Source organism: Platalea leucorodia (genome assembly GCF_965183815.1).
Source record: "Platalea leucorodia genome assembly, chromosome: 6".
In the NCBI taxonomy this organism is placed as follows: Eukaryota; Metazoa; Chordata; class Aves; order Pelecaniformes; family Threskiornithidae; genus Platalea; species Platalea leucorodia.
Genome location: NC_138828.1, coordinates 32,061,113 through 32,087,961, shown reverse-complemented (window position 1 = coordinate 32,087,961; position 26,849 = coordinate 32,061,113). Strand labels below are relative to the sequence as shown.

The 26,849-nt window shown below is 40.1% G+C and overlaps 1 protein-coding gene across 2 annotated transcripts in view; it reads left to right on the top strand.

Annotated features, from left to right (window-relative positions):
- The first annotated feature begins 249 nt into the window (after positions 1-249).
- Positions 250-26,849, top strand: part of METAP1 (methionyl aminopeptidase 1) — a 28,795-nt gene continuing 2,195 nt past the window's right edge. Inside the window, exons 1-10 of one of the 2 annotated variants that reach the window (XM_082314962.1) lie at positions 250-401; positions 10,741-10,792; positions 13,149-13,261; positions 14,598-14,658; positions 15,514-15,605; positions 16,300-16,383; positions 17,920-18,058; positions 21,481-21,612; positions 24,166-24,309; positions 26,692-26,757. In XM_082314962.1, the coding sequence (XP_082171088.1) occupies positions 288-401; positions 10,741-10,792; positions 13,149-13,261; positions 14,598-14,658; positions 15,514-15,605; positions 16,300-16,383; positions 17,920-18,058; positions 21,481-21,612; positions 24,166-24,309; positions 26,692-26,757 (997 nt within the window). In that variant the 5' untranslated portion in view covers positions 250-287. The remainder of the gene's footprint in view (positions 402-10,740; positions 10,793-13,148; positions 13,262-14,597; positions 14,659-15,513; positions 15,606-16,299; positions 16,384-17,919; positions 18,059-21,480; positions 21,613-24,165; positions 24,310-26,691; positions 26,758-26,849) is intronic. The other variant, XM_082314963.1, reaches the window with a different exon arrangement.

Genomic DNA, 26,849 nt, shown 5'->3' with positions numbered 1-26,849 from the left:
ATCCTGTCAGCCCTCGGCCCCAGCTCTCCTCCCTGCCCTCTCCGGGAGGTTACGGTGCCTGAAGGGCACCTGAGGCTCCGGCCGCCGTTCCTTCGCCTCGCCCCGCGTCTGCGCGGAGGGAGAGGCGGGCGGGGAGAAGGCGAGGAGGGGAGGAGCGGCGCGGAGCGGCCCTCAGGGCCGCTCCGCGCCGCTCCTCCCCTCCTCGCCTTCTCCCCGCCCGGCGGCACCTCCGGGCGGCGGCTCCTCCCCCGCCGCTCGCCGCGCCGCGCCTGTGGCAGCCCGGCAGCATGGCGGCGGTGGAGACCCGCGTCTGCGAGACGGCCGGCTGCAGTAGCGAGGCCAAGCTGCAGTGCCCGACCTGCCTCAAGCTGGGCATCCAGGGTTCCTACTTCTGCTCTCAGGTGAGGCCCCCCCCGCCCTGCCGGCGGCTCCGCTCCCCTTCCCTCCCGGCTCGCCTGGCAGCCCGCCTGTCCCCACGCTGCGGGCCGGGTTTTTCCTCTCCGGGGAGCCCTCTCCTTTCGCAGAGGGGAAATACGGGAGCGGTGCGGGGGACCGGAATGAGATTTCCAGTCAGCAAATGGGACCGGTGTGCGAGCGGGGGGCCGGGCTCCGGGCATGCGGCGAGGCGGAGGAACCAGCTCCCCTCGCCTGCCCCCGGCCGCCCGGGCCCGGCCCTTCGTGCCCGGGTTTACCTCCCTGCCCGCGGGGTCCCTGCGGGCTCCGGGGAGAGGAGGGTCCGCCGTTTGTCCCCAGAGAAAGTTCCCCCTCACGGGGGGCGGTTGGAGCCTGGGGGGTGCCGGGCCGGCGGCCGCGGGTGGGGCGGGAGCCCCTCTGCCGCCCTGGCTGGGGGCGATGCGGGACGGGATGGCTGCAGAGCAGCCGTAGCGGTCGTGAGAGGGTGCACGGCTGTTTCTCTGCCTGAAGGTTTGGGTGGTCCGCCTCCCCCCCCCCCCCCCCCCCCCCCAATAAGGGCTTAGTTGGACAAAACGAGACGTGCTCATCAAATTCCAGCGTGTGCGTTTCTGTGTCTGCATCAGCTCTGGCTCTGGAGTTGCTTGGCTTTGATAAACGCCGGGAGACTTGTTGCTCTGAAAACAAATTTTCTGTTTCCTTTAAATACGAGCTTTTGGGAAAATGATTTGCTGCTCTTCCTTTTTTTTTTTTTTTTTTCTTTCTTTCTTTTCCCCCTTTTTTTTAATGTCTTTGGTAATTTTACTTTAAAGGTACCAAAGAGGGAGATTCAAGTTAGGCCAGTTGTCATACAACCGTCAACTCCTGTTAAACACACTCGGTAGGCCTCAGCTAGCCTCACTTATTACCACAGTGGTAATACAGTTTGATCTTTAATTTAAGTAGAAAGGACTGTCTGATGGCTGTTGAGTGTTTTTTGTTGTTTTTTGGTTTTGTTTTTGTTTGTTCTTTTTAATAACTTTAAAATGCACAGTAAAATACATAGCCTAATCCTTTGAACTTTTCATATGTGTAATTTCTCTCAAAATCAGTGAGGAAGTATGTGTTTAATTCAGAGACAATTGATGAACTTCATTGTCAGAATTATAGTTCAGGGTAAAAACATGCAAGTTCTGTAGATAAACTTGATGAAATCATTCAGTCACATCAGCTGGATTAGCTTACTAATTGGACAAATTTTTTTCTGAGTCAGGATGTAAACTGATAGTTATGGTTTGCATAGGACCAGGGGAGAACTTCCCACGTGCATGTAACACACCCTCTGCACAGTTTCTGGTACTTTCCCCTGAAGTCTCTGGTGCCAGATGCTGGGAGTCCATGCTAAATTAGACCGACTGCAACTCAAAATTGTTCTGACGATTCTGTATCTCTAGTTCCCATGAGGTGCTTATAGCTGCTCTGTAGGATTTTCTCTATATTTTACTACCCGTTTTGACATGTCTGATGTAAAACTCATCATAAATACATCTTCAGCATATACCAATATTAGTTGGTGATGACAAAACCATTTGTTAACAGACCAAACAAGCCTATGTGAGGAGTTCTAGTAACATCTTCGCTCTCCTCCATCCCATCCCCAACTCGGCTAATTTTATATAGGATGCAGAGATTCTTGTTATCTCTATATTAGGTTTAATTCTTTTGAAATATCTGCTGCTGTTGTAAGGTAAAAGGGGAATTACCAGAAATATTTATTAGCTTGTTAAAATAGGCTGCTGGATAACTGACTACATCCTTGTAAAGCTGTCCTGCCTAGAAAATAAAATACTGAACTGGGAATCCCAGTCATCTTACTTCTGAGTGACCTTGGGTGTGTTGTCCTTCCTCACTGTCCTGATCAGGAAAGTAGGTAAGCACAGTTATTCCCCATATGAAAGGTGCTTTGAAGGTTTTGGGGCGACATGTGTTACAGAAGAGAGAAGGAAATTAATGGCAGCCTGTTTTCAAGACGTGTAAAAAATGTCATGCACTGAGAGAAGAGTCCCTGTGTTCAGCCTGCAGCAAGGACCTTCAGCCCCCCGTGGTGCCTTCGGTGGGGCCCAGCATGGGCTGCCCCGAGGTTCCAGCTCTGCCCATCATCTGGTGCGTGCGATGGAGGAGACTCACTGCAGTGCTCCACTGGTGTCCTGTGGGCACGGTCAGGAAGGGAGGTGAGGTGTCTCTGACAACCTGCCTGTCTCTTCAAATAAGCACGTGATAGGCAAAGGGGTCTTAAAAGCCAGGAAATTTTCTCTGAACTTCCAGCAAGTTTCAGCTGACTGTACTGGACTCGTTAGCATTTGCAAAACTTTTCCAAAGTTTGCTCTTTGATGGTTTTCTTTCCATTGTGGTATTACATGCATAAATAACTGTTAGATAAGCTAGTGAGTGGACCTAGGATGTTATTCCACCTCACAGCACAGCCTGCATTATAGCTGGCACAGTCCTATTCCCTCCCTCCAAGGGCGAAGGTGTCGACCCCTTCCATTAAGCTGGCCCTGGTTCTTTGGTGAGCCACTTCGGGGGGTTTCAGGGTTTTCTTTTAATGAATGAAAAGCAGTTGCATTAAATTTTCTGCTAGTTTAGCTCCCCAAAGCTGTGCACTGCAGGATCAGAAAATACCAGGGCTTCAGGAGCATGCTGCCGAAGAGCAAGCTTGCCCGTTGTGGCCCAGTTTGGCATAGCCGTAAAGTCAGCCCGTCCTTACTGAGTGCAGCAGTGTTAGCTACAGTATGCAGGCGCTTACTCTGGGCTGAGGGCAGGATGGGAGTGACAAGCTACCTGGCGTCTCTTTGAGGGGTAAGAGCATCTGTACGGACATGCACGCTACATTAATTCATTTGCTTGGATGCCTACAATGACTTGTTTATACAGCCAAAACTCCGATCAGAGCTAAAACCAAATTTGTAGGTGTTTATTTTCTCCAATGCTAAGAATAAACAATAGAAAAGTGTGAATTACTGCAGAAAGGTAACCAGTATGGAGCAATGTGTTTGGGTTATAAATAGTAACATACAACTTGTTAAGAAAAACTAATGCAGGCAGTATAGGACTGAGAATCTCAGTGTCATGAGCAGATTGATTAAACATTATTTTTCGTCACTGCATGTAGAGAACTTTTCAAGTAGATTGTGTCAAGACAGTGATTTTCCCAGTGGATTTATCATTTGTGTTTCTCCTTTCCTTGAGAAAGGGCATTATTCAGGTAATTTATTTTTTTCCTCCTTTCTGCATCAAAAAGGACACCTCAACAACATGCCCTGAAAATGCTTACGCTGAAGTAGTTTGTCTGAAATTCCTTTGAGCCAACACTCTTTTATCTCTGGGGGTTGTGCACCTTGGGAACTGGGTACAGCTGTTGAATAACTGTTGTGCTTGTGGGTCATGGGTGGAAAGGGGGCCAAGGCAGCCGAGTCCGGGGCTAGCAGGGAGGTTTTGAACTGGTAATAGAGATGGGGTAAAGATGGCTTTTAGCAGTGGAGGAGCTCTGAGGTGGTGTGTTGAACCCCAGCATTATTTTTTTTCTTTCACTCCAAGGTGTAATGAGAGGGAATGTTCTGCTGAGGGATTCTGTCTGCTGTTAACCTTTAATAATATCTTCATTTAGGCTAGTAAATCAGGTACTGTCACTGCCAACTACCTTCCTTCACTGTCTTGCTTTCTCTTTTTTAGAGAGTTAATAGTGTTGTGTGTGTTTATCATCTTAGACTGAATTACTGTATCTCACTGTATCTTCTGACCATGGAAATAACGTGGATGCCCAGCATCACATCTTAAGCATGTTGTTCTTCTTACTCTAAGGATGAATTTGCTATTGTGAAATCTGCCTTTCTACATACGCGTCACTTGTGTGTAAATTTTATGTAATATACATAAACATTTTGTGTTTAAATACACAATTTGCATTTCTTCTATGCCTTCTACAAGCTGCTGAATGATAAACAGAGGGACTGTAGTAACTGTTCTTGTAACTTACAATAGCCTTCTAATTGTAAATTGATCTCTTATTAATAATTTTGTGTTGCTTTCATGAAAACTTCCTCTCATACTATTTATATGCGTCTCAGACGAAACAGAGTAGCGTGAGGTTTTCTGTGGTGTGAGGGCATTTCTCCAGCCAAATTCAGAAATATCTATTTCTAGCCACATACTGGAAACATTCTCTTATTATAAAGTCAGTGGCCTGGCCTGCATTTTTTTTCTCGGAGAGGCGGAGGCCACAGATGGCTATCAGAATAGTGGTTCTGGCTTACTCAAGAACGGTTGTCCCTTCCTGCTTCGGCAGTCCCAAAGAGGCCCAGGTATATCAGGTGATCTGGTTACAGAGTCAAAAGTGAGGACCGTGACATGGTGAAGCTGCCACACGTGAGCAGTGGTTGGACACGTGTTTTAGGTGTTTGAAGGGAAACGATTTCTCTGAACTTGTACAGTAGGCAGCAGCATCTCTCTTGCAATGGTGGATACGCACCGACGGGGCTCTTTTCCATTTGAGGTGGGGTATGACTTGTTAAATTCCAGTGACAGGAAAGAAATGCTGCTCTGTTTTCTCAGTAGGTTTGTATGCTGATTTACTGCTTTCTGGGAGGCACATTTTCACTGATACTCAGACCTGGGCCCTTGACAGCTTTGCATACTCAAGATCACAGTAATTTGTGAAAAATTGTGGTCCCGAAGAGCGGAGTGGTGTTGTCGCATCCCCCACTTTGCTGTTTCCTTTCACCTTCAGTGTGTTGGGGCTGGGGAGCGGGGAGCAGTGGGACCTGGATGAAACTATTTTTTGTCCTCTCTTGTGTCAGACTGTAGGACATAAGTGCCATATTTCATTCTTGGTTCACTGTTCTTTGCTGTACCTAAAATAGGCTAGAACCTGCTGCTTGGATCCAACTGCAACACATATGGGTTTCTTTTGGTATAAGTGGCACTCTGCAGATACTGCCTTCTAGAAGATCTTTTGACAGATTTCCTTCACCAGGAAGCTTACATTTTTAATTGCCTATAAATCACCATAAATACCTGTGTCTGTGGTAAGTGCCTGGTTATTGTTGAGGCGCAAATGCTGAGCCCTCACAACTTTCCAAAAGCAAAACTTCAGACTCTTATAGACTCGTATTCTGACCTAGTGTTCAATATACTGAAAGAACAGTCCGGTTTGAATTTCTCAGGTCCGTTGTTCCTTTGCTACTCTCAAAAAAATCACTGGTATATCTCTGTAAATCTGAAAAGTTGCAAAATGCAGTCCCTTCCTCAAAGGAAGGGCTGTGTCCTGTGGGACCCGGCAGTCTCTGGGTGAGATCAATCTTTAGATGAAGGAGAAAGCCAACGTTGCTGATACCAAGGTGCTGCATGTAGGTGCTTCCCTTGGATTTGAATCTGAAAACGCATATTCAGCTCTTCTGAAAAACTGACTAGTCATTTATGCTGCTTAGGCTAGTTTGGGAATTTTGTACTGAGTTTTTCAGGCCAGAGGCTGTCTCTGTGGGCTTGTACCACATGCCTAGAAGAACAGGGTTCAGCATGCTAAAAAGAGGCAACTGTTTTATTTTAACATCAAATGTATTAACAATTGTATTCCTCAACATACTTGTATTTATGGATAAAATGTATGGTTAATCTGTATTGTATTAAATATATGTATCACTGATAACCTGATATTTTTCTTAAGCTAAATGCTGTACTTAAGCTCTTTTGTCTTCTGTTTTGCATACTTTCAAGGTGGTTTGATTAAGACCGACTTCTCATTAAGCAAAACCACATGATCTCAGATTAAGCCCAAAACAATTTTACATTCCAAAGGACATATTTAAATTCTATTTAAAAAATTGCTCAGAATATTTTAAAATACAATGTACGGCTTGGCAGTCTCCTAGATGTTTGCCTATTGCAATTCAGGGTTTAATGACATGCAAAAAGACAGCCAGTCTGTCCCCACAGTCTCTGTTCCAGCTGTCTTTTTTTTTTTTTTTTTGCTGTAGAATAGGTATTTTTGGAAATTCATCACAGTGGCTCTAAATGATGAGCACAGTGGATGGAGAGGGGTAATTTCATGGAAGTTGGACACGAGTTGGAGTTCTCAGTAACTGTACAGTGCGGTGGTTTTTGCATACCTGCTGATAGGTGTATTTACAGTGTCAAATGCCAGGCTGTATAAAGCAGCAGTACCCGAAGGGGAAGGGGAGTCTGAAGAAGAGTGTCAGCCTTAAGGCTGGAAATCGCTGACGGAGAGTTGGCAGAGCTAACTTTAAATGAGCTGCTACCTTGCAACGGCAGTTCAGAAACACAATCAATAAGTATGCCTTGAATTCTGTGTTGTGGTGCCTGCATAGCTTCCTGTAGTTGGGTAGCTTGTTTAAAGCTAGTTTGGTTAAGTCTGTGCTATACAGAGGTTTGCACTGTAGTTACATCCTAATCTTGGTTGGTTTAGCACCCTTTTCTCCTCTAGAATTTGCAGTTGGCTGTGCTTTTCTACTTCTTAATCACGTTCCATGGATATATGAACCAAAAGAATAAGAAGCTCTCTGTTATTACTGTAAAGATGACAATAAATATAGGAAAAAAAATTCCTTGCTAAATAGCTCAATAACTGTTTTAAAGGGTTTTGGTTTGTTCTTCTAATGGCTGATTAATAAAAAAAAAAAAAAAAGCCTAAGGTATTTGGTAGTGATCATTGTGTTCCTAGTGAAAATGCACTCTACTGTAAAAGAAATTCTGCTATGCTGCATGATTCTGTCAATATTTCAACCAGTAAATAGATGTTGGGCCAAGTCCTTAAGGTAAAAATCATTTACAGACCTAATGTGGCTTCCACAAGGTGGTCCAAGAGCAATCTTTCTAGATCGTCATGCTGATTGTGCCTTTGGTTACCTTTTGGTAAATGCACAGGTTCTGGTGAACACTGGGTTGAGCTTGTCTCTAAACACAGAGTCGGTGGGATTGGCTTAAGAATGGCTGGAAGCCAGAAATGTTGTTAAAGGTTTAAATATGTTGATGGCCTCTGTCTAAAAATCACAGTTGTATTTCTCTTGCTGATAGAATAGTTGTACCCAAGATTGCTCTAAACAAATTGAGAATTACCCCTCCAAGCCCTGCCTTTTTTTTTGTCATACATTTGACCTCTCTTCTTGTACAGACCTCTTCAGTGTTTCCAAGTCTGTCTTGATTGCTATATAAAAAACACATGCAATAAAAAGAAAAATGCTTTAGGTGAGAAGGGTGGGGATATTAATATCAGACATACTAATGGATAATGTAGTGTTTGAAACGAAATCCAGGAAGTCTTCCAAATTCATATTATTCCTGTGTACTTTCCCCCTGAAGCTAATAAATGTTTTCAAATAGAGCCATGTGAGGTCACGTGTTCCTTTTTAACCATATCAGAAAAAAATTTCTTTAATTTCTTTGTTGTAATAGTAGAAGTTACCCTGGATATTTTTTCCCTGGATTTTGTTTATTTAATCATTGAAATTTTTCTGTCCTAATCTGTATATGGCATAGGAACATGGAAGAATCATTAGAGGCAGGAATGATAATAGGAAGATTGAAGTAAATGTCTCAGCAGAAGGCTGAGAGGAGAAGGCTCAGCAGAGAAGGCTCAGCGAAAAGCAGAATTTTCTCCAGAAAATTCTCCAGAAAGTGGCCCAGATGGAGAGAAAGAGTGGCTTTCTTCCATGGCTTGTCAGGAAGTCTGCTGTATAGAAGGTGAGGGTGTTTGCAATATGCAGTGGTACGTTGGTAGTGCTTTGTCGCCAGAGCTATGATTCTTCAACCCATGAGATGACAGCTGCCATATTTTTATCTGGAATTGCCAAGGCAGAGCTCTGCGGGCATGTGCAATGTAGTGCTTGTGCAGTAAGTTGTTGAATATAAATAGTTTGTGTGTACCCAGTAAGTCCAGTGCTTACAGGAAGCATATGACTGATCCTACACGAAATACATGGGTTGTAGGTGGATGTGCAGCATATCCTTTGAGCGCCTTCCAAAAGTGTCAGACCAAGACAGAGATATTCATTGATTGTACACTGCATGTGTAATAGCCTGTGCTTACAAAAAACGCTTCGGACTTGCTGTGTGTACTTGTTGCAGTGGGTTGATGTGCATAGAGTGCACGTGTCTGGGATGTCCGGGTGTACAGCAGCTTGTTTGGAGCTGTGCTGTAGGAGTTCTGACAGAGCTGCTGTTCCTCTGGAAATAGGGGGCAAGTAAAATCTGGGAAACATGTCTGGGAAAACTCAAGACATATGGCAGCCTTATGCAGGATCCTCTTAGGCTGTTTACAGCTGCAGGAAATAAAATGCCAAAATGGAGCCTGTCAGATTATGATACTGCCAGAAGTGTGGTGTTTGCCTGGTGTTTTCTCATTATGGATTGGCAAAGAGGAAAGACTGTTGGCATCGGAGAAAGGAGTGACATTGGAGAATACACTCCAAAATTTCATGGGGAAATGAGAGAATGAACTACAACCAGTAATTACCGCAGCTGATGTATGTCTTCATTCCCCAAATGCTCCTTTATATCCCAAGAAGTGGACTCTAGATTTGCAGACTTGGTAGCCGCTCTAAGTCTTTAGTTCTGTAATCATTCTTCGACTTCAGAACAGAGGCCTGGTGTTTAAAAGGGGATTAAAACCATACTGGTGCTTCTAGTGTCCTTGAAATAGGGTTTTTAGCTTTTTTTTTTTTTTTTTTTTTTTTTTTTAAAATAGGCCTCAGTTAAAACCTGCTCCTCTTCTCCCAGCTCTCCAACAGACAATGGATAATAGTGCAGCACAAAGGTCTGTGTATGCAGCGGGTTATACAAGCATGACAGTAAAACCTTCTGCTGCTTGTTCAAAAAGGCATTCTCTCTGGTAATCTAAAGTCTTGGTTTCAAAGCCTCTTGTTGCCCAGACCTTTATGTAGCACCATGGCATGTCAACTGCCCAGTCCAGAGAATGTGGTGGCTTAGAGTATATGGCGTAGGAGAAGACAACAAACAACTGGTTTTGGTAATGAGGGCAATAGGACACAACAGGGTCTCTTTGAACATAGACATACTTGTGCACCACTTTCCTGTGGTCTTGTGGATACAATTTGATGACTACTGGTTGCAAGACTAACGAGAAAATGGGGAGAAGATGGCTCTACAGGAGCAGACAGTTAAGACTGCTCAATAGCAACTGTGAAGCAGGGGTAGAACGTTATACACCAGGCTTAGTTTATAGAGCTGTTGTCTTGGACTGGTTGACTGTTGTATACATTAGGTTGAATCAGTTGTTGGCTCTGGATGGTAGTTTTACAACGATGATTCAGCATTAGTATTGTCTTTTCTTATAAAGGAAAACAGTTTGCTTCCTGCCTCTTTCTTCAGAAATTCAGCTGTTATTGTAAATGATTGGAATTAGCTGTTTCCTAATAGTTGTTTTGAGTGCACATAGCCATTGAATTAGACTTTCTGCTACAAAACCAAGTAATTTCCTAATTAGCACCTTAAAGGATCACCTTTAATGCTGCCTTCTGCAGCTTTTCTACTTAAATTTCTCATTTTTTCATGTCTTTCCTTCATCTTAGTCTTTCTTTACTCTTCTCCAGCTGCCAGCCATTTCCATCTGCCCCTTTGCTGATTCATTGTTTGTCGCATGAGCTGCTCTATTTGTGCTTGGGAAGAAGAGAAAAAGACAAACTCCTCCTTCACAGTCACTCGTTTCTTGATTTCCATTTCAACTTTCTCTGTTTTTTTTTTCATTTCCTATTTCCATTCAGTAGCCCTCACTTTTTTCCCTTTAATCTATTCCATTTTTTCCCCTGTGATTGTGCTGATTGGCCTCTGTTGCTTTCCTGTGCTGGGGAAGGAGGCAGAAAGGACGCAATTAGCAGGAGGAGATGGCTTCTTGTAGGAGCCAAGGGAGGACCATCCTGCCCACTGCAATGCTGTAATAGCTGGTATGGAGATAGACTCTTGTGTTTCAGCCAACCTGGAGCAACCATGGCGTTTAGTTACTCATTAAAACGATAAAGGGACAATATTTAGTAGATAGGATTAGATCAGTGTGTTTCACTGTGATGGGTGCGTCTGTTTGGCTATGCTTTCTGTCTATTCGGGCTCATAAGCTGTTGAATGTGATATTTTCTATTGTTAAGACTAGCAGTTACAGTACTATTTACTGCATGTTGCTACAAGGGTTAATAAAATCATTCTTCTAGTTTTCTTTTAAAATACAATTGCTTCTCTGTTTTGTGGGGATGGCATGTCTGTCCAGGGTAATGCTACTTAAAACATACGTATATATATATATACATGTTTTGTTTGCAATTCTAGGAATGCTTTAAGGGAAGCTGGGCCACTCACAAGTTATTACACAAGAAAGCAAGTAAGTACATTTTTTTTAATCCATTTTAATATTGTTTTGAATTTGTTTTGTCCTGTGCAGCTGGCTCTAGGTGGCCCTGCTTGAGCAGGGGGTTGGACCAGATGACCTCCAGAGGTCCCTTCCAACCTCAACTGTTCTGTGATTCTGTGTCTGAGAATGGCATGGATTTTTGCAAGATATCTGGCACTGGATTGCGCTTATCTGAAATTTTGTCCAGTTCCTGGTAATCTAAAGATCTATGTAAAATTTCAGAGACAGTGGTACAGAAATCTCTGTTTCTGTTCCCTTTTCTATTTGTATGAAGTATTCCTTGAGCTACGTTGCTGGGTATATGAACAGAGAAAGAGGGATGCTGAAATAAAGGGCAAGGAGAATAATAAACCATTATTATAAGGCATTGCCAGGCTTGTTCCATCATAGCATTTTGATGTCTAATGTAGTAAAAGGCAGTAAAGTGGGGAAGGTTCTTGTGAAGACTTTGTGATTAGACACTTGCTGCAATGCAAGCGAGCCAGTCAGAGTGCAGCTGTTCTGCACATTTGGGGTGTACCCCTTTGGAAAAAAAAAGAAAAGAAAATGCTTTTGTGCACTGATGCAGCCATTGGTAGGAGGAGGTATCATAGCTAGGATTTTGCTGAGTTTAGTTGAAGGTAATAAGAGTATTTGTATGCCTTAGTTACAGCTGGTAGCTCCGGCACAAAAATACTGGTAGACTGGTAGATTCTCCCTTACCTAATTAGTAAAAATAATCCATGAGTTTAAAACCAAACAAACAAAAAGAGAGAGCAGACACAAGTTCTGCCCCCCTTGCCTCCTCCTCCCTTCCATCCCTCTGTCCATCTTCATCAAGCCCTGCTTAAAAGGGAGGTGGGATTAAAAAGTAAGTGGCATGGCAGAAATTCAAATTCTCAAGTAATTTACCTACTCCTTTCCTAAAGCCCAATAAAGCTCCTTTTTCCATGATAAATGTTGCATGGTTAATAGGTTGGAGTAGCACAGACAATTACAAATGTTTTCCTTCTGTCTGCCTTCCCAATGTAGGGGTCTCATAGTTCACACTTGCATTCTGTATCCTACTACTTCGTACCTGCATGGATGTGAAACTGTCTTTGTTAGTAGTTCTAGTAATCTTCTGGTGCAGTCTTCTAATGCTGTTGTTTATCTGACAGCAAATTTTTTTATGATTCCACTAAATCCGTGATCTTGTTGGCTTCCTGGATAACTGCTGAGCCCAAGCTGAGCTGGCTTAGTTCTGATAGCCCTCAAGACCTCGATGCAACAAACTACGGAAGCATCTCAAGGGAATCCAAAATATCGCTTCATTAAAACTTTGGATTTTTAAATTATTATTTCTCAGTGGTTCATCTAAACTGAATGTTATGTGAGCAGATGGCTCAGATGTCAGCCATGGAGACTCTGAGGAACTCACGTTAGGGCTTGCTATGGCAGACATTTTGCCATCTCTTCATTCTTGTGAGATATAAAAAGAGAAAACAAACTTAAGTTATCAGGTTATGAGTTAAAGATTAATGCTGCCGTGCTCTTTCTTAACCCTTGCCTCTTCTTCCCGAGTAAATATTTTTCCTTTTGGTAATGCTCATGATCTACTTGCTTCAATCCTTTATGTAAACACCTGCAATCTGCCCTGTTAGAACTGTGTTATTTGTGAATGAAGACAGTCACTGGACTGTCAGACACATCAGACATGAATTTCACAAGGTTGATAGAGCTGGGAACCTTCAGCAGATTGGGACCATCTTGTCAGGTGCACGCACTGCCTGTCCTGAAATGCAGAAGTGGCAGCACCCGCACTCCCTCCATCAGATCTGGAGGGGTAGCAGGCTCCATTTATTGAAACTAACAGTTGGATACTCTCCTTCACACCCCAGGTCATTTCTGTCACAGAATGCTAAGAGAAATTGCAGAAAAGGAACATTCATCTACAGTACAAGAGTGTTAATTGCAGGGATAATGAGTGTTTCTGTAGAAATATGCTTTTTCCCAAGAATGAAAACAAGCACAGAACTATGTTTTAGCACTACAAATGGAGAGCAACTTAATTATTACACTTTGTTTGTGCATTCGGTACTGCTGTCCTGATATTCCCCTGTTTGCTGTTGAATAAAGATAGCGTTGGCAGGATGCGAATTTTGAATGTGAAAAACTTAAAGGCAAAACACAATGATAACTGCTACTTATGCTTTCATATATCAGTATCTAAAATGCCAGGAAGAGTCAAATCCAGACTTACGTGCTTCTAAGTCACTTTCTGGACCCCACAGTTCTTGTTCTTAGTAGGACTGATTTTGCCGCTGCAATTTTTTTTCTTTTTTTTTTTTTTTTTTTGTCTTTTCAGAAGATGAAAAGGCTAAGCGTGAAGTTTCCTCTTGGACCTTGGAAGGTGACGTTAACACAAATCCCTGGTCTGGTTATCGATATACTGGTAAACTCAGGCCTCACTATCCACTGGTAAGCAATGGGTGCCACTCCGTACTTCAGCACTGCTATGTTCTGTAGCAACTAATGGACCAGTCCTGACCTGGTTACCTCCCACATTTTAGCAGAGAAAGGAAAGCTTCTTAAACAATCTGAATCTGATTGCAAGGACATGTATGACTATGTCCTTATTGTGGTTCATTTTGATTTAACTTGATCTTTCTCTTGGTATATTTAAAATGAAGGAAGTGCCTGTGAGGTAACATGCATCCGTAACGGGCTTAAGTGCATACCTTTTGGCTGTACATTTTGACATTTATTCTGCAAAAAGCTGCTGCTAGTTCAGGTGAAGTCTTCTCGTAGCTGTTTACTGTTCTCACCAATAATGGAGCGGTCTGTTTGAGAAAAAACTCAGGTGAATTAATTTAGAATTTAAATAAATGGGTTTATATTATTTTACGTAAATGGTTTGAAATAACCTGGTGAGTAAGCTGGTGAACAGCTCTGCTGAAGGAACAGAGGTTATAGTGATCTCCGGAATGGTGAAGAATAACTGAGGTCAGTAACATCTTCAGCTGTGAAAGGTGGGTTTAGAAGATGACCTCAGTATAGCTGTATTTTTAAATTGGTACATGTTTGTACATGGACTAAGCCAAAGTTTTTAGAGGAATAATGTCATTTTATTTACATGTGTCTTTTCTACTTGGCCTGTGCTAGAAATGCTGCCCCTGTGGCATCCTCTCTATAGTCTTCTCCATCTGTTACAGGCTCATCAGAGAACAGATTAACAGAGCCTGAGCCCATGTGTGTTTGTTAGTGTCGTTGGAGAACGGGTGTTTTGGATATGTCGCTGGCCAAGTAATTTAGTAGTGTTATCGCTGAACATTTGCTTTTTTGTCTTCTGACTCCTGTAGGATTGATGCAAATGAAACTATAATAATAAGTGCTAATGACTAGGGTAATGATTAGAAATAACAATCTTGCTAATAGACACTAATAACCAGAGAGAGGAAGGATGCATTTGGAACCGGTGTGTTTGCAGTCTGGAAAGTAGCAGAATAAACACTACGGTGTAACAGGGATAATATGTCATAAAATCAATTTCATTTACTTGACACATAAAAGTTTGAGTTTTACAAAGCTGTGAAGTTGGCTATTAAGAGATTGTATAATATGAAAGCAATAGTAACAGGAGAATCTTTGAGAAATTAAAATTGGAACTGTTTTGGAGTGTTCGCGTACTTCGCAACTTTTTCTAAGTGGAATTAGCCATATTTCACTGTATTTAATTTTGCTGCATGAGTCTCTGTTTTTGTAACTATAAGAAGTATTCTTGCAACCTAACGAGCTTTCACTATGATTTATTTAGACGCCAACGAGACCTGTGCCAAGTTATATTCAGCGACCGGATTATGCTGATCACCCGCTAGGTAACTTGAAACAAATCACAGTTATGGAGTGTTATGTTTGCTTTCTATTTTTCTTCTAATTGAAAAAGCCTTTAAAGCATGAAGGAGATACTGGAGAAGGGAACCTCTTCTTTTACCTCCTCTTCTCACTCCACCTCTTCTTCCCCCACATGGTTTGTTTTGGTATTTTCCCCTTTTTATATCGGTATTGGTCCTTTGCGTTTCCCAAAAAAGGTGCTATAAAGTCTGTTAGAATTATTTCTAAATCTTCAGCCATTCTTTAGTTATTCTTTACAGAATGTAAATATTTAAATAACACAAAATACTGTCTTTTAGGGGGTTGTTCAACTATAAAACTGAGCTTGCACAGAATTTGGTAGGAAGAATTTATATGTTTTCATCAGCTGATTATTGCAATAATACAACTAGAGATATTCACAAGCTTATATAACCCTTTATGGCTCTTCTAGAGTATTATTTATTACTATTTATTACTGCCAAAGCAGCTAAAAAAAAAAAATAAAAAAGACTTTTCTATTAATAAAATAATTTCCCTGTAAATCTGATTTTGTAAGGTTGTGTTTTGACTAGCTGGACATGGTGGTTTTATGCAGTAAGTGAACAGGCATCCCGAGCACACATGGGCATTACGATATTGTGGAAGGCTTATGAATTCAAATTAATCTGGGTAATGATGATAACGCTATGACTTGGTGGGTTCGTTACTTTAGTCTGTGGTGAGAAAATACATACTTTTATTGCCATTGTAAGCTAAGTAAGTTCCTTGATTGGACACATGTAGCAATCGCTCCTCTATATAATGTGGGTTTTTTTCTTTCTTTTTTTTTTTTTCCTCCTCCCCTTTTTATCTTTCAGGAATGTCTGAATCAGAACAGGCTTTAAAAGGAACCTCTCAAATAAAAATACTCTCGTCTGAGGATATAGAAGGGATGCGAGTAGTGTGTAGGGTAAGGGGGTTTTGGTTTTTTGTTACAAACTGCCTTTATTCTTTAAGAATCTATAGTGATTTTACCAGTTTGTGACAGCACATTTGGGAGTACAAACTTTCAAACCACTTTTGAGCACTGAAAAATAGTTTGGGAAATTTGGTATTTTCTTGCTTTTTCTCTCCTTGTGACTCCCAATTCACAAAACTATTTTGCAAGCAGAAAGATGACTTTATCTGTTTTCTGGCTTTGTTGTTACTAGTGAGATAATCCGTGACTGAAATGTTGTTACTGTAAGAATGTATTTTATAGTGCATAAATGAGAACAGAACTTTTTCCTCTCCTAAAGTTAGTACTCAGTAAAAACTAAAAAGCAAAAGCAAAACAGAGCCCCATCCCTACCAATTTTTGAAAAAGAGCTATTCAATTGTAATCACTTCCTTGTGCATAAAGTCAAACTTTGAAATGTATTTAGGTAGTCTGATTTACGTTTATGGTATTCAAGGGAATTGTGGTCCAAGTCTTAATTGGTGTATTTTGAAGTGTCACAGAGGTGGCTTAGTAATATAACTTGTAGACATCTCAAAATCTTTCTAGAGCCCAAGTCTACCCAGCTTTCTTAGCAGTCTCAATGTAACTGTAGAAGATGGGTTGCTAATCTTCTAGGGAGTAGTCCTGGTCTTATTTTAAATCAGTACTTTTGTTTCATTTGCAGCTTGCTAGAGAAGTATTGGATGTTGCTGCCATGATGGTGAAAGCAGGTGTAACTACTGAAGAAATTGATCACGCTGTCCATTTAGTAAGGTTATTTTATTGTTCTTCCGACATTTAAAGGTGCTTTCTTCTATCCCTTTATTTTTGAATGATAGTTGTGTGGTTTTCTTTGTTGTTGCATGAATTCCTTTTCTTTATTTTGAACTGTTTCCCAGTTTGAAGCTAGTGGGTAGTGCAGATGTTAGAAATACATTACAGTGCAATGGTAGATTCAAAATGAGGTAGGAACTCTGGGGCATCTCTCAGTATCAGCTCCTTCCATGATTTCCAGCTTCAGATTCCCTCTAAGTTTCTTTACCTGTCTTCTCGGTCAACGTCATATAATTTTCTTTCTTCTAAACCCTTTTTGCTCCACAGATACCATTATATAAAGAACATCGTATGTAGGCCATGGACTTTTTGTGCTCTGTGGTGTTGGTTAAGACAAACAGAGGAGAAAGTTTAATTATTTATCATTGGGAATCAGAACTGAGGAGCCTGAGAGAGAATTGAAGCAAGATGTTGGATGCAGTCAGGCAGACTAAAGCCACAATCCAGTGAAGTACTTGAAATAAATGTTCAAGTATTTTCCTGGCCTAACTATTCATAGGTACTTGAATGGTGTAATTTTTGGTTTTCTTTGTTTTCTTCTCTATAAGGCATGTAAAGTGATCATTGAGGATACTTGTGTACACCGTGGGGAAGGCAATGATTTTGGTATAGTTAAGCTTGTTAGAGAGCTTTCTGGTTGCTGTTGTTTTTATTTGCATTGGCAGCTGATGAGCCAAGATTGTAAGGAACTTATTCTGGTTTGATTAGGCCAGAGGTTTCTGTTGAACTGCATTAAACACTAAATTATTTGCTTATGCATAATGTCTAATGTGAGAGACTAGTAGTTAAAATGGTGTTATCCCTCCTCAGCAGTTTTTGGAAACTTTTGCATGGCAGATTGTTGATGCCAACTGATATCCCTAAGTGGTACTTTGCAGTTTTAAAACAGTATTATTTTTTTAAAATAAAGAAAGTTAACACTGTATTATTTTTCCAGAGTTGCTCGGTATGTCACATAGTGCATATATGTATGTATATGTAAGTACATGTGAAATATATGTGTCAGTTTTGCAAAAATAAAAAAAAAGTTATTAAAGTGAGTGCAAAGGAAGCAGCTTAAGGTTTTAAAGCTAGGGGTGAGAGAGTGGTGCTAAATGTTATTTTGTCTAGCTTGTGTGTTTTGCAAAAACACTTAAAGCCTTAGACCAGGTGCTTAAAAACAGTCATTGAAAATGGCTGGTTTTTTAACTGACTAAATATTGCCATGCATTGTTTTAAACCTAAATATTTCAGCTTTGGTAGGTGAACATAAAGATGAGAAGAAAAAAATTAAAAAGTAGCTTTACTTTCTTTCTGGTAAGAAATGCAAAGCATAACAAAATACCATAATGCCAAAAAATGCTTCAAGAATCTTATTTTCAAGAGTCACTGCTTTTCAACCTATCATTCTTATTGTAAAGCTGTTGTGCATATGGTTTTTATTTGTACAAAACTTACTAATGTAAAGTGTAAATTGTATTTTCTACATTAGGCTTGTATTGCGAGGAACTGCTATCCTTCCCCTCTGAATTATTATAATTTCCCTAAGTCGTGTTGTACATCAGTGAATGAAGTGATCTGTCATGGAATTCCTGACAGGAGGCCATTGCAGGAGGGAGATATTGTTAATGGTAAGTGCTATGAAAATTAACCTTCAACGTTTCTACCCTCTATCCAGTTAAACCATGCAGTAAGGTGAGGTTTCACTAGCAGGCAACGTGATTGGAATAGCTTCTTAAGAGAGGCTTTTGTTCTCGTTTACCAATTAACCTCTGCTCTTTACATATTTAAATTAATGAGTTTATTTAATAAAATAATTTCAAAAGTTTGGTCCGCTTTAAGAGCTTTACAATTCTTCTACCCTGGTCTGTGCATTAGTATGGTGCCTGAGTATTCCACTTGTGGGCTAGGTTCCAGTTGTTCCAGACTGTATAAATAGTGAATAAAATGTTTATTGAGTTATTCAACTGGATTAATTCTGTGTGAATTCTTAATCAGATGGCTCTAGATCCTTAACATTTTGCTACAGACCTGATGATTATAACAACTGTAGAGGATCCTAATGGTGAGGCATTGTATACGTGCATATTAAAAAGCATAGCCTTTTTTTTTTTTTTGAGCATCGCACAGCCTAACAGTACCAACTGCTTTTTGGTCATGGTACTTGAGGTACTTACACCTTCTTGGGTGGTGAGCGATACTTTTATAAATTACTTGACTATTTTTTGTTTTCTCATTAATTTCTTCTTGGTTTGGCAGTAAAAATTAATTACATTTGTTTTGTACAAACATTTGCACCTTTGTTTATTGCATTGGTTTGCTTTTCTCTTATGCGTAAATAAACACCCAGCGTATCCTAAGGTTTGACCTACCTCTAGAAGCAGTTTGGAATCCTTTTAGATTGTCAGATATTTGATATATATTAACATGCAATAATAGCTACTAAGTCTACGGCTCAGTGCTGTGGGTACCAGTCTTTTCAGAACAAGCATCACGATTGCTTCCCTTTCTAGGTCAGGTTTGGTCTGGCTGATAGCTCTGAGCTGTAGCATACGTGTAACCATTTGGCCAAAGCTCCTTTATCTTTGTTTAATTTCAAAGACGGTGCCTTTGCGCAGCTCTCTGTTGTTGCCAGCTTTTCTGGCATTGCTGGACTCCAAACTAAGGAGCCCAGTTAAGCTTACTAGGTTGGCTTCATCTACACAGTGCTTTACCTTTCCGCTATTTGCATGCGAACGCTGTACCTCACCACTAGAAAACACCTTTTATAAGAGGCTTTAGTCATACCTTTGTTCAAATCCCTGCCCTGACTGCACTTGCCCAAGCTTTGAGCCTTCTGCTTTGTTTTGATGAGGAAGAGCTAGTTTACTTTTTTGTAGCTGAGTAGGTCTTGTTACAAAATGGTCCATGTTTTGTGGGTTGAACATGCATTCCCTGTGGGCTTCCAAGTCTTGTAGGCTTCTTTTTGGTAAGGTAGTGGTTCAAAAGCCTCTTTAAAAGAAGGAACAAAAGAGGGTACAAAGGAAGAAAGAGAAAAAGCACTTTGGAGGGATTGTGCCCAGTGAACAAGAGGGAAGTGCCCATCTTTCTCTTTACTTAAAACTTTTTAGCCTGCTGGAAGCAAAAGGGGAACATGTCAGAGTCCAAAACAAGTTTTTAGAATCACAGGAAAACGTCATTCGGAAGGTACTGGCAGGTGATGCCTAGTCCAATCTTCTGCTCTGAGCAGGGCCTCATAACATTTTGTTATCGTACTGCTCCCTGGGAGCAGATTCTTAAACAGAGCTGATCTCTCTGCAAAGTGAGATGTTCTGGCCAAATCTGGCAGCATCAAGAGAAAGTCTTGTAACCATGTGGCCTACAGAGATAGCCTCTTTGCAGCAAGTAGTCTGGACACTGTGCGAAGGAGCTCTGAATACAGTTCACAAGAAACTTATCCAGATAAGTTAGCAGGGTGCTGACTTCTATACAGCCCTGTTGTTACGTTACTGGGTGTGTACACTAGTCAAAATGTTCCAGTACTTCCACGCAATCATGCAGTGAGTATAGTGTAACCCTGAACATGCATGCATCCACAACAGGCAGTACTGTTCTCATGCGGTGTTAATTTCTTTTAAATATTTGCCAGCAGTACAGATTTACTGTTGACACCAATGTGTTTTTCCCCACGTTTTCCTATAAAGGTTGTACTGGTCTCTCTAAGCGGCTCATATGCCATATTCCTAAACTATTATTGCTCAGTACAGTTTCCTTCATGGCTATTTACCTGTGAGGGGGTCTGCGTGTGGATTTCTTCATTAATAGCAGTTCAATAACTATTTTAGTGGTTTTGGTACTCTAGCAGCTATTAGACCTATCGGGCTACTGACAAAGCCTGTTAAACACGAAAGTACCCATTCTACCACAGGAAGTCAACTTGATATGCAAATATAATTTATTTTGCATGTGTTTACTATATATAATGACTATATGATGGCAGGTTTTAATTTTTCCACTCGTCTGCTATGAGAGACAGGATACTAGAATAGATGACAGCTATGTCTAAACTGGTAGGCCTGTTCCTATGTTTTATAAAAGGACTATTTGCAACAAGCATCTTGTATGGATTTTCTTAATCCAAAAAAGCTTTTTTTTTTTTTTTTTTTGGAATGAGTTAAACTAAAAAAGTTGTTTGTTTGTTTGTTTGTTTGTTTCCCCTCTGCATATGCTGCTATTTTTCAAGAATGAGTTATATCACTTTTGGTTTACAACCAACTTCATACACAAAGCAAACAAGTTAGAGTTTTGCTGCAATATAATTCTAAACTTACTATATGTTCTTCTAGACCTCGGTTGTTTAAGCATGCCCTTTTCATTCTTGCTGTTTGCCTGATACTAAATGTTTAAATACTTTAATTTGAAAGAAAAAAGAAGAAGTTTTACGTTGTTTGGTGTATTTTTCTTAGTCAGGAATATTGGAAAGCTGCTGTGTATTTAACGTTCAAGAAATTTTACCTTTTTGGCTGGAATCAATGGGTTTTGGCATTACAGTTTTTGCAAAGGTGTGACTTACTATTCTAAACATGCATAGCAATTACCTAAGTTAAAATACAGGTTAAAACATGACTACATACCTTTTTAAATTTAATTTCCCCCTGTTAGTACTGGAGTTAATTCTAAGAAAATATTTTAACCAGGTAAATCACCATGGAGCAAAGAGCTTCTCTTTCCTGTTTTTATATTTACGTAGAAAACCAATCATAAGCTTGCTGTGTCTGTGTTGCATTAGAGTGTGTTTTTTTCTCTTCCTTTTTTTTCTTTTTTTTTAAACGAAATCAAACCATTGACCAGTGAAACACTATTTTATTAATTAATTCTATAGAATCTACAGGATAAGCATGAGAGAGTTGATTCTGCTGGAAGAGTTTACATCTGGAATTCTTCCAAAGTAATCTTATAACTTCACAATTACAATACTACATTTTTACATCTGTGTGTTGTCCTTTCACAAATCAAGAGGCAAGAAGCGAGAAATGCAGTGCTAATATTACAATATGTCTGGTATTCTTTGCAGTGGATATTACTGTCTATCGTAATGGCTACCATGGAGATCTGAACGAGACATTTTATGTTGGAGAAGTTGATGAGGGTGCAAGGAGGCTTGTCCAAACAACTTATGAGTGCCTAATGCAAGCAATCGATGCAGGTAAACCCTTTGGCTAGGGCCTGAAGCATTATGGTTTTGGTTCTCAAACATGAGTGCTCATATTTGCTATTGGCCGGGAGTGACTTCTGTTGTAGAACACAGAAGCGTTAGTGTGTGTCACCGGCAGATGATGTATATTGTATAATACAGTGATTCTTCAAATGGCACAGTTCTGTGGGTGGTGGTTGCAACTTTTATTTGAAATGTGGGTTGACAAGGAAAATGTAATTGATGCTGAGCTGATCCATATATGGTGATATTTACGTGGAAACAGCCTTTTCGGACTATTAGTTGGATGAATAAGTCATCCTGGATCTGAGGAGTTTAGAGAACGTGAAGAACAAAGTGTGTTCTGAAAAACCAAAGTATGGCTTCCTACTCTTATAACTTGTATGGTGTTGCACAACGAACTGATAAGGTAAAACACTGTTTGAACACTTAAACATATCTCTTTACCCCTGCCAAACCTGATGGTTATTTCATAAAGCTAATTATGAGCTCCTGATTTTCAACTGTGGGAGTATGACAGAGAAGACGGATCTGTAGCCTTCAGTACCCACAGAACTTTAATTATGTTGCTTAGATATAACTCAGGACAGCTTCATTGAGACATACGATGAGACAGAAAGGTAGCTAGAGAATGTCATGTTCAACTTCATTCACAAAGGAATATACTTAGTTCTCTTAGACAAACAGAAAACAAAACAAAAATCTCCCAAGTCCCTGGAAATATTTGTATCCTCTGTATCTTTTATACCCTGCAGCTTCTTAAAATCCCCAATAAAATTTACTCACTTCATGGCCTCTAAAGAACTGAAGTTTAAGGTGCTATATACGAAGGCTTTAAACTTGCATTTAACCAAAAGTAGATGGAAAAAAAAAATTACAATGAACTTACTTTGGTTAAGAATTTGGAGATAGCTAGCCAAGCTGAAAAGACAAAAATCCATGTGAATGATGACTTGCATATCCATTGTGAGACCAAGAAGCTACTGCAGAGTTGAGCTGTGAAGAATATAGATTACCTGTTTATGTGGGATTACTATTCTGAAATGAGCACTTTGTTTTTCGGAGGTAAATCAGAATAATGTTTATCTTTGCTCCTGTAGTTTATATCAAATGTTATATGTGTTGTCTCTTATCTTTCATATCCTGACTATGACAGAAATTCACCTTTGTGTTCATTATAATGAGATTTAAATTCTCAGTGTAATTTTTCTTTACCAGATTTTTAGATGCTGTAACAGCTTTTAATAGATTTCAGACATTCCCTGCTAGTAGGAATTCTGTCAGCGCGTCAGCTGTTCCAAAGGATCGCCTCTCCCCTGTTTAAATCATCTTAATTTCTTGGACCAGCAGAGGTCTAACTAGGAGAGTTGTATGAGAGAGAGAAGCAGAGGGCTCCTTGCTGCCTTGAGATGAGTTGCTTGGTATTGTCAGGCCCGAAGGAGATGGTACTACTTCACAACTATTTAGCACAAAACCAGCAGATTAACTTTTCCTCTCTTTCCCACCGTGTCTCTTTTTTGTATTTTGGGAAAAGTGTGCACATTCCAGTGATCTAAATTTCTTGTTATTTTCTGTAAATTCAGCTTACTGAATTAAGTTGTAGTTGTTTACATTAGCAGAGAATTGAACTAAATGGCTTGCTTCACATAAAGTTTTAGCTACGTATGTGAACTCTGCTTAAGATGGCTCTACATAACCACACAACATCTGGCTCCTGAAGGCAGAGCATGTATTTGGGGAGTTGTGAATGATCTTGAAACAGCATTTACATTCTTTTTTTCTTTTTAGTGGCTCAAGGTTGCCTTTGGTATGCATCTCCATTAGCTGATGGATGAGGCATTGTTGCTTTTATGGTATTATTATTCCCTTGTCCAAGGGCTCAAAGTGAATTTTTCACGCCATTTTCATCTGTTTCAAACCCTTTAACTTTTAAGGCTGCCTAAAAGGATTGTCAAAAAAGTTAGTGCTGCATATGAACATTTCTTATTTGCTGTAGCATTGCCACTAAAAATCTTGTGTAAGAGTAGAGATACCTGCTCCGTCTTCCCCCCCGCCCTTCTTGGTCCTTCACATATAATCATTTTTCCTCTTTGTTTATGTGCACTTCTCACGTAGTAGAGAGATAAATGTATATTAAAACATTGTTCATACATTCATCGAAAGAAGCACTGCAACTCTGCGTATGAGAAGTTATCAAGTACTTTGAAAGTCTTTTGTTGTCTTTAATTTCAAACTTCAACATCCTTTTAATGTATGAGCACTTACATCCACAAAAGGAAGAAAGTAGTGTCCTTGTGAAGAAGGAATTTTCTTCTCTCTCTCTCATTTTCTCTTTTATATGAGACTGTTTCCTCCCTCTCTGATGTTATTGCACTCACTTTATATACTTGCTGGATTAAGTAATCATAGGAAGTTGCATACGAGAGCAGATGGCCATACAAGCCATGAGTGCTACCGAGATATTAGCCTGAATGGTGTTTGATGGTTAGTTATGTTGAAAGCAAGCTCTATAAATTTCCATCTGTATCTCTCTTAATTTTTCAGTAAAACCTGGTGTTCGGTACAGAGAACTGGGAAACATTATTCAGAAACACGCTCAAGCAAATGGATTTTCAGTGGTTCGGAGCTACTGTGGGCATGGAATCCATAAACTTTTCCATACGGCCCCTAATGTGCCACATTATGCCAGTGAGTATTCATTCCCTTTGGGTTGTTCTGTAGGCAAGAAGTGGTTTGCAATGAATGCACCCAATTCACTTCTTGCTTATATTCTAATAAAGTCGCCTGTTGCCCGACAGCCATCAAGTTAGCATTTTTGCTCTTGTGAAATAATTTTTTTTCCTAAACTCTGGACCATAGCATGCTTTATGAACCTAAATAAGGTGAATATATTATATACTGAGACAACCTGTGCTTACGCTAATGGTTAGTGTTAGCTCTCGTCTGTACTGGGTAAGTGCTCAATGTTTTTGCCTGAATTCCCAACTAATTCCTTAGACATCCTTGTCTGACATGAATGGGCAAATGCTTCTATCTTTAGAAGGTCTAAGCAAAAACTTACTGCCACTTCCAGATGTAAATAAAAGGCTCTTTGAATAGTATAGACAGGTGTTGTGCCTGAACCTGGATCCTGTTATGTTTCACTTTTGTTCATTTGAGTGTTGTGGTGTTCCTGGAAACTTCTGTAGTGTGTGGCAGAGGAGGAACGACCCTTCCCCCAGCAGGTTCTCAGCTTTATCTTTTAGAAACAATTTTTGCCAGCAGGACTAAGAAACAGCATCCACAGAGGCAAAGGAGAGAAGCTTAAGTGCCAGTGGACAACTAAGGATAGAATAAATATCATGAAGCAGTGATAGTTCACACCTACTTCAGCTGCAGAGCTCCCCTGATAGGACATTTGTTTCCTCAGACTTGACAGATGCCTCCATCTTCCCATCTCCTAATGAGCTGTAACACAGGTTATAGTTATAGATTATAATCTAGCAATCCCTGATTTTCCATGTTGTCATTTCTCCAAGTTTTTTTTTTTTTTTTTCAGAGAACAGAGAAAATCTATTAATCACAGGGTAGAAGGGTGTCGATTCCTGGTATTTACTTTTTGTCATGTAAAATGAAGAAAATCTGGATTCTTTGGAGATGAAGGACATTTTATACCGATTAAAATGCAATCTGAGAAAAAGGAAATTTCTATCTTTCCTGGCTGATGGGAACTTTGAACTTTTTTCTTTTTTTTTTTTTTTTTGCGTTGAGCCAGAATGTTCACAAAAACAAAGATGCTGGGTTTTTTTCTGGTATTTTAAAATACAGATTCACAGCAAAAGCAAAGTGGAAAGACCTGAGGGACTTAAAGCCTCTTGGAGGAAAAAAATTGAAAGCTGCTGCTTATTTCTGGCTTACAGTGAAAGGATTTTTAAAAGCAAAGAGCTCATTTTATAAGCCTTTAAATTATTTAGCAAAATCATGAAAACTACATGGAATAAGGGACAAAATCTGTTCAGATGCAAAAGACCAGAAACTTAAATGTAAGTGTTGAGAGCAAGAAATAGCAGCACGTGATGGAGATAGAGGCAAGACCTTTTAAGTAAAAGAAAAATGTTCTGGTGGCTGCCGTATCTGCTTCACGTCTGAGATTTTTAAAGCATCGAGGTGATTTAGACAATTTAATAAATTTACACAATTAGAGTAGACTGGGGGATGGGGAATCTGTATGTAAGAATTGATGCAAATTGTCTGCAGCAGCAAAGTAGCTTGGAGCTAACGGTTCCTGTGCAATAGTGGCATTTGTTCCAGCTCTCTCATGCTAGGCTGAGTCAGATCTAAGCTGCACTGCTGTTCAAGGTGAAACAGGGCAGAGGAAAAGGTCTGAAGCCTTTCTTCAGTCAAACTACACTCCTAGAGACGTGCTGTGCATCAGTTCGTGTGCCTCCACATAAACATTTTTGGTGTGTATAGCATCAAAAAGTTCCAGTGTTATTGTCCTGGATGCCTTGAAATTCTCTGCCTTTTTATGTCAGCTGAAGAAATACAGCATTATCACCCTGACACTACTATGACCCCATTACCCAGAGTAATGAGGGGGGCAATGTGTCTTTCATAAATGGAATCGTGGGATTACTTAACCGCTATCATATTTTGACAATTTATTGGAGCTAATGGTTCAGTGGAAACAAGTTAAGAGGTTTCAAGCCTTCCCTGAATAGCCTAAGTGCTTCTTATTTTTATTGATTTTTTTTTTTTATAATGATGTTTTTAATGATGTCTGCAGAAATTCCTGTATTACATTTCTTCAGTGTTTCTGTAGAACTGGAGTTGAACTCCAGTTGTTGGAGAGAAAGACAACAATTAATTTTAAGCTCCTTGAGTAAATATTGCAGTGTTGGAAGAGGGAGAGAAGGAGAGAACTAAGGGAAATCTTAATGTAGAATTAAAAATGGACAAGTCATGAATGGATCATCTCTGAAGGGCTCTTCTGACTTCATAGTATTCCTGCTGTATTCTTCTAGGACAAGGATTCATTCATTTACTAAGATGGGATCACTTTTTCTAACTTTAGCATTTATTTTATTGCAGAAAATAAGGCAGTTGGAGTCATGAAGCCAGGTCACGTATTTACAATTGAACCAATGATCTGTGAAGGTGAGCAATTTAGCGATAGAGTAAAATGGTTACTCTTGTTTACTATTAAGTAGTGATGGAATAGGATGCTGGTTCTATTCTGTATAGTAGAT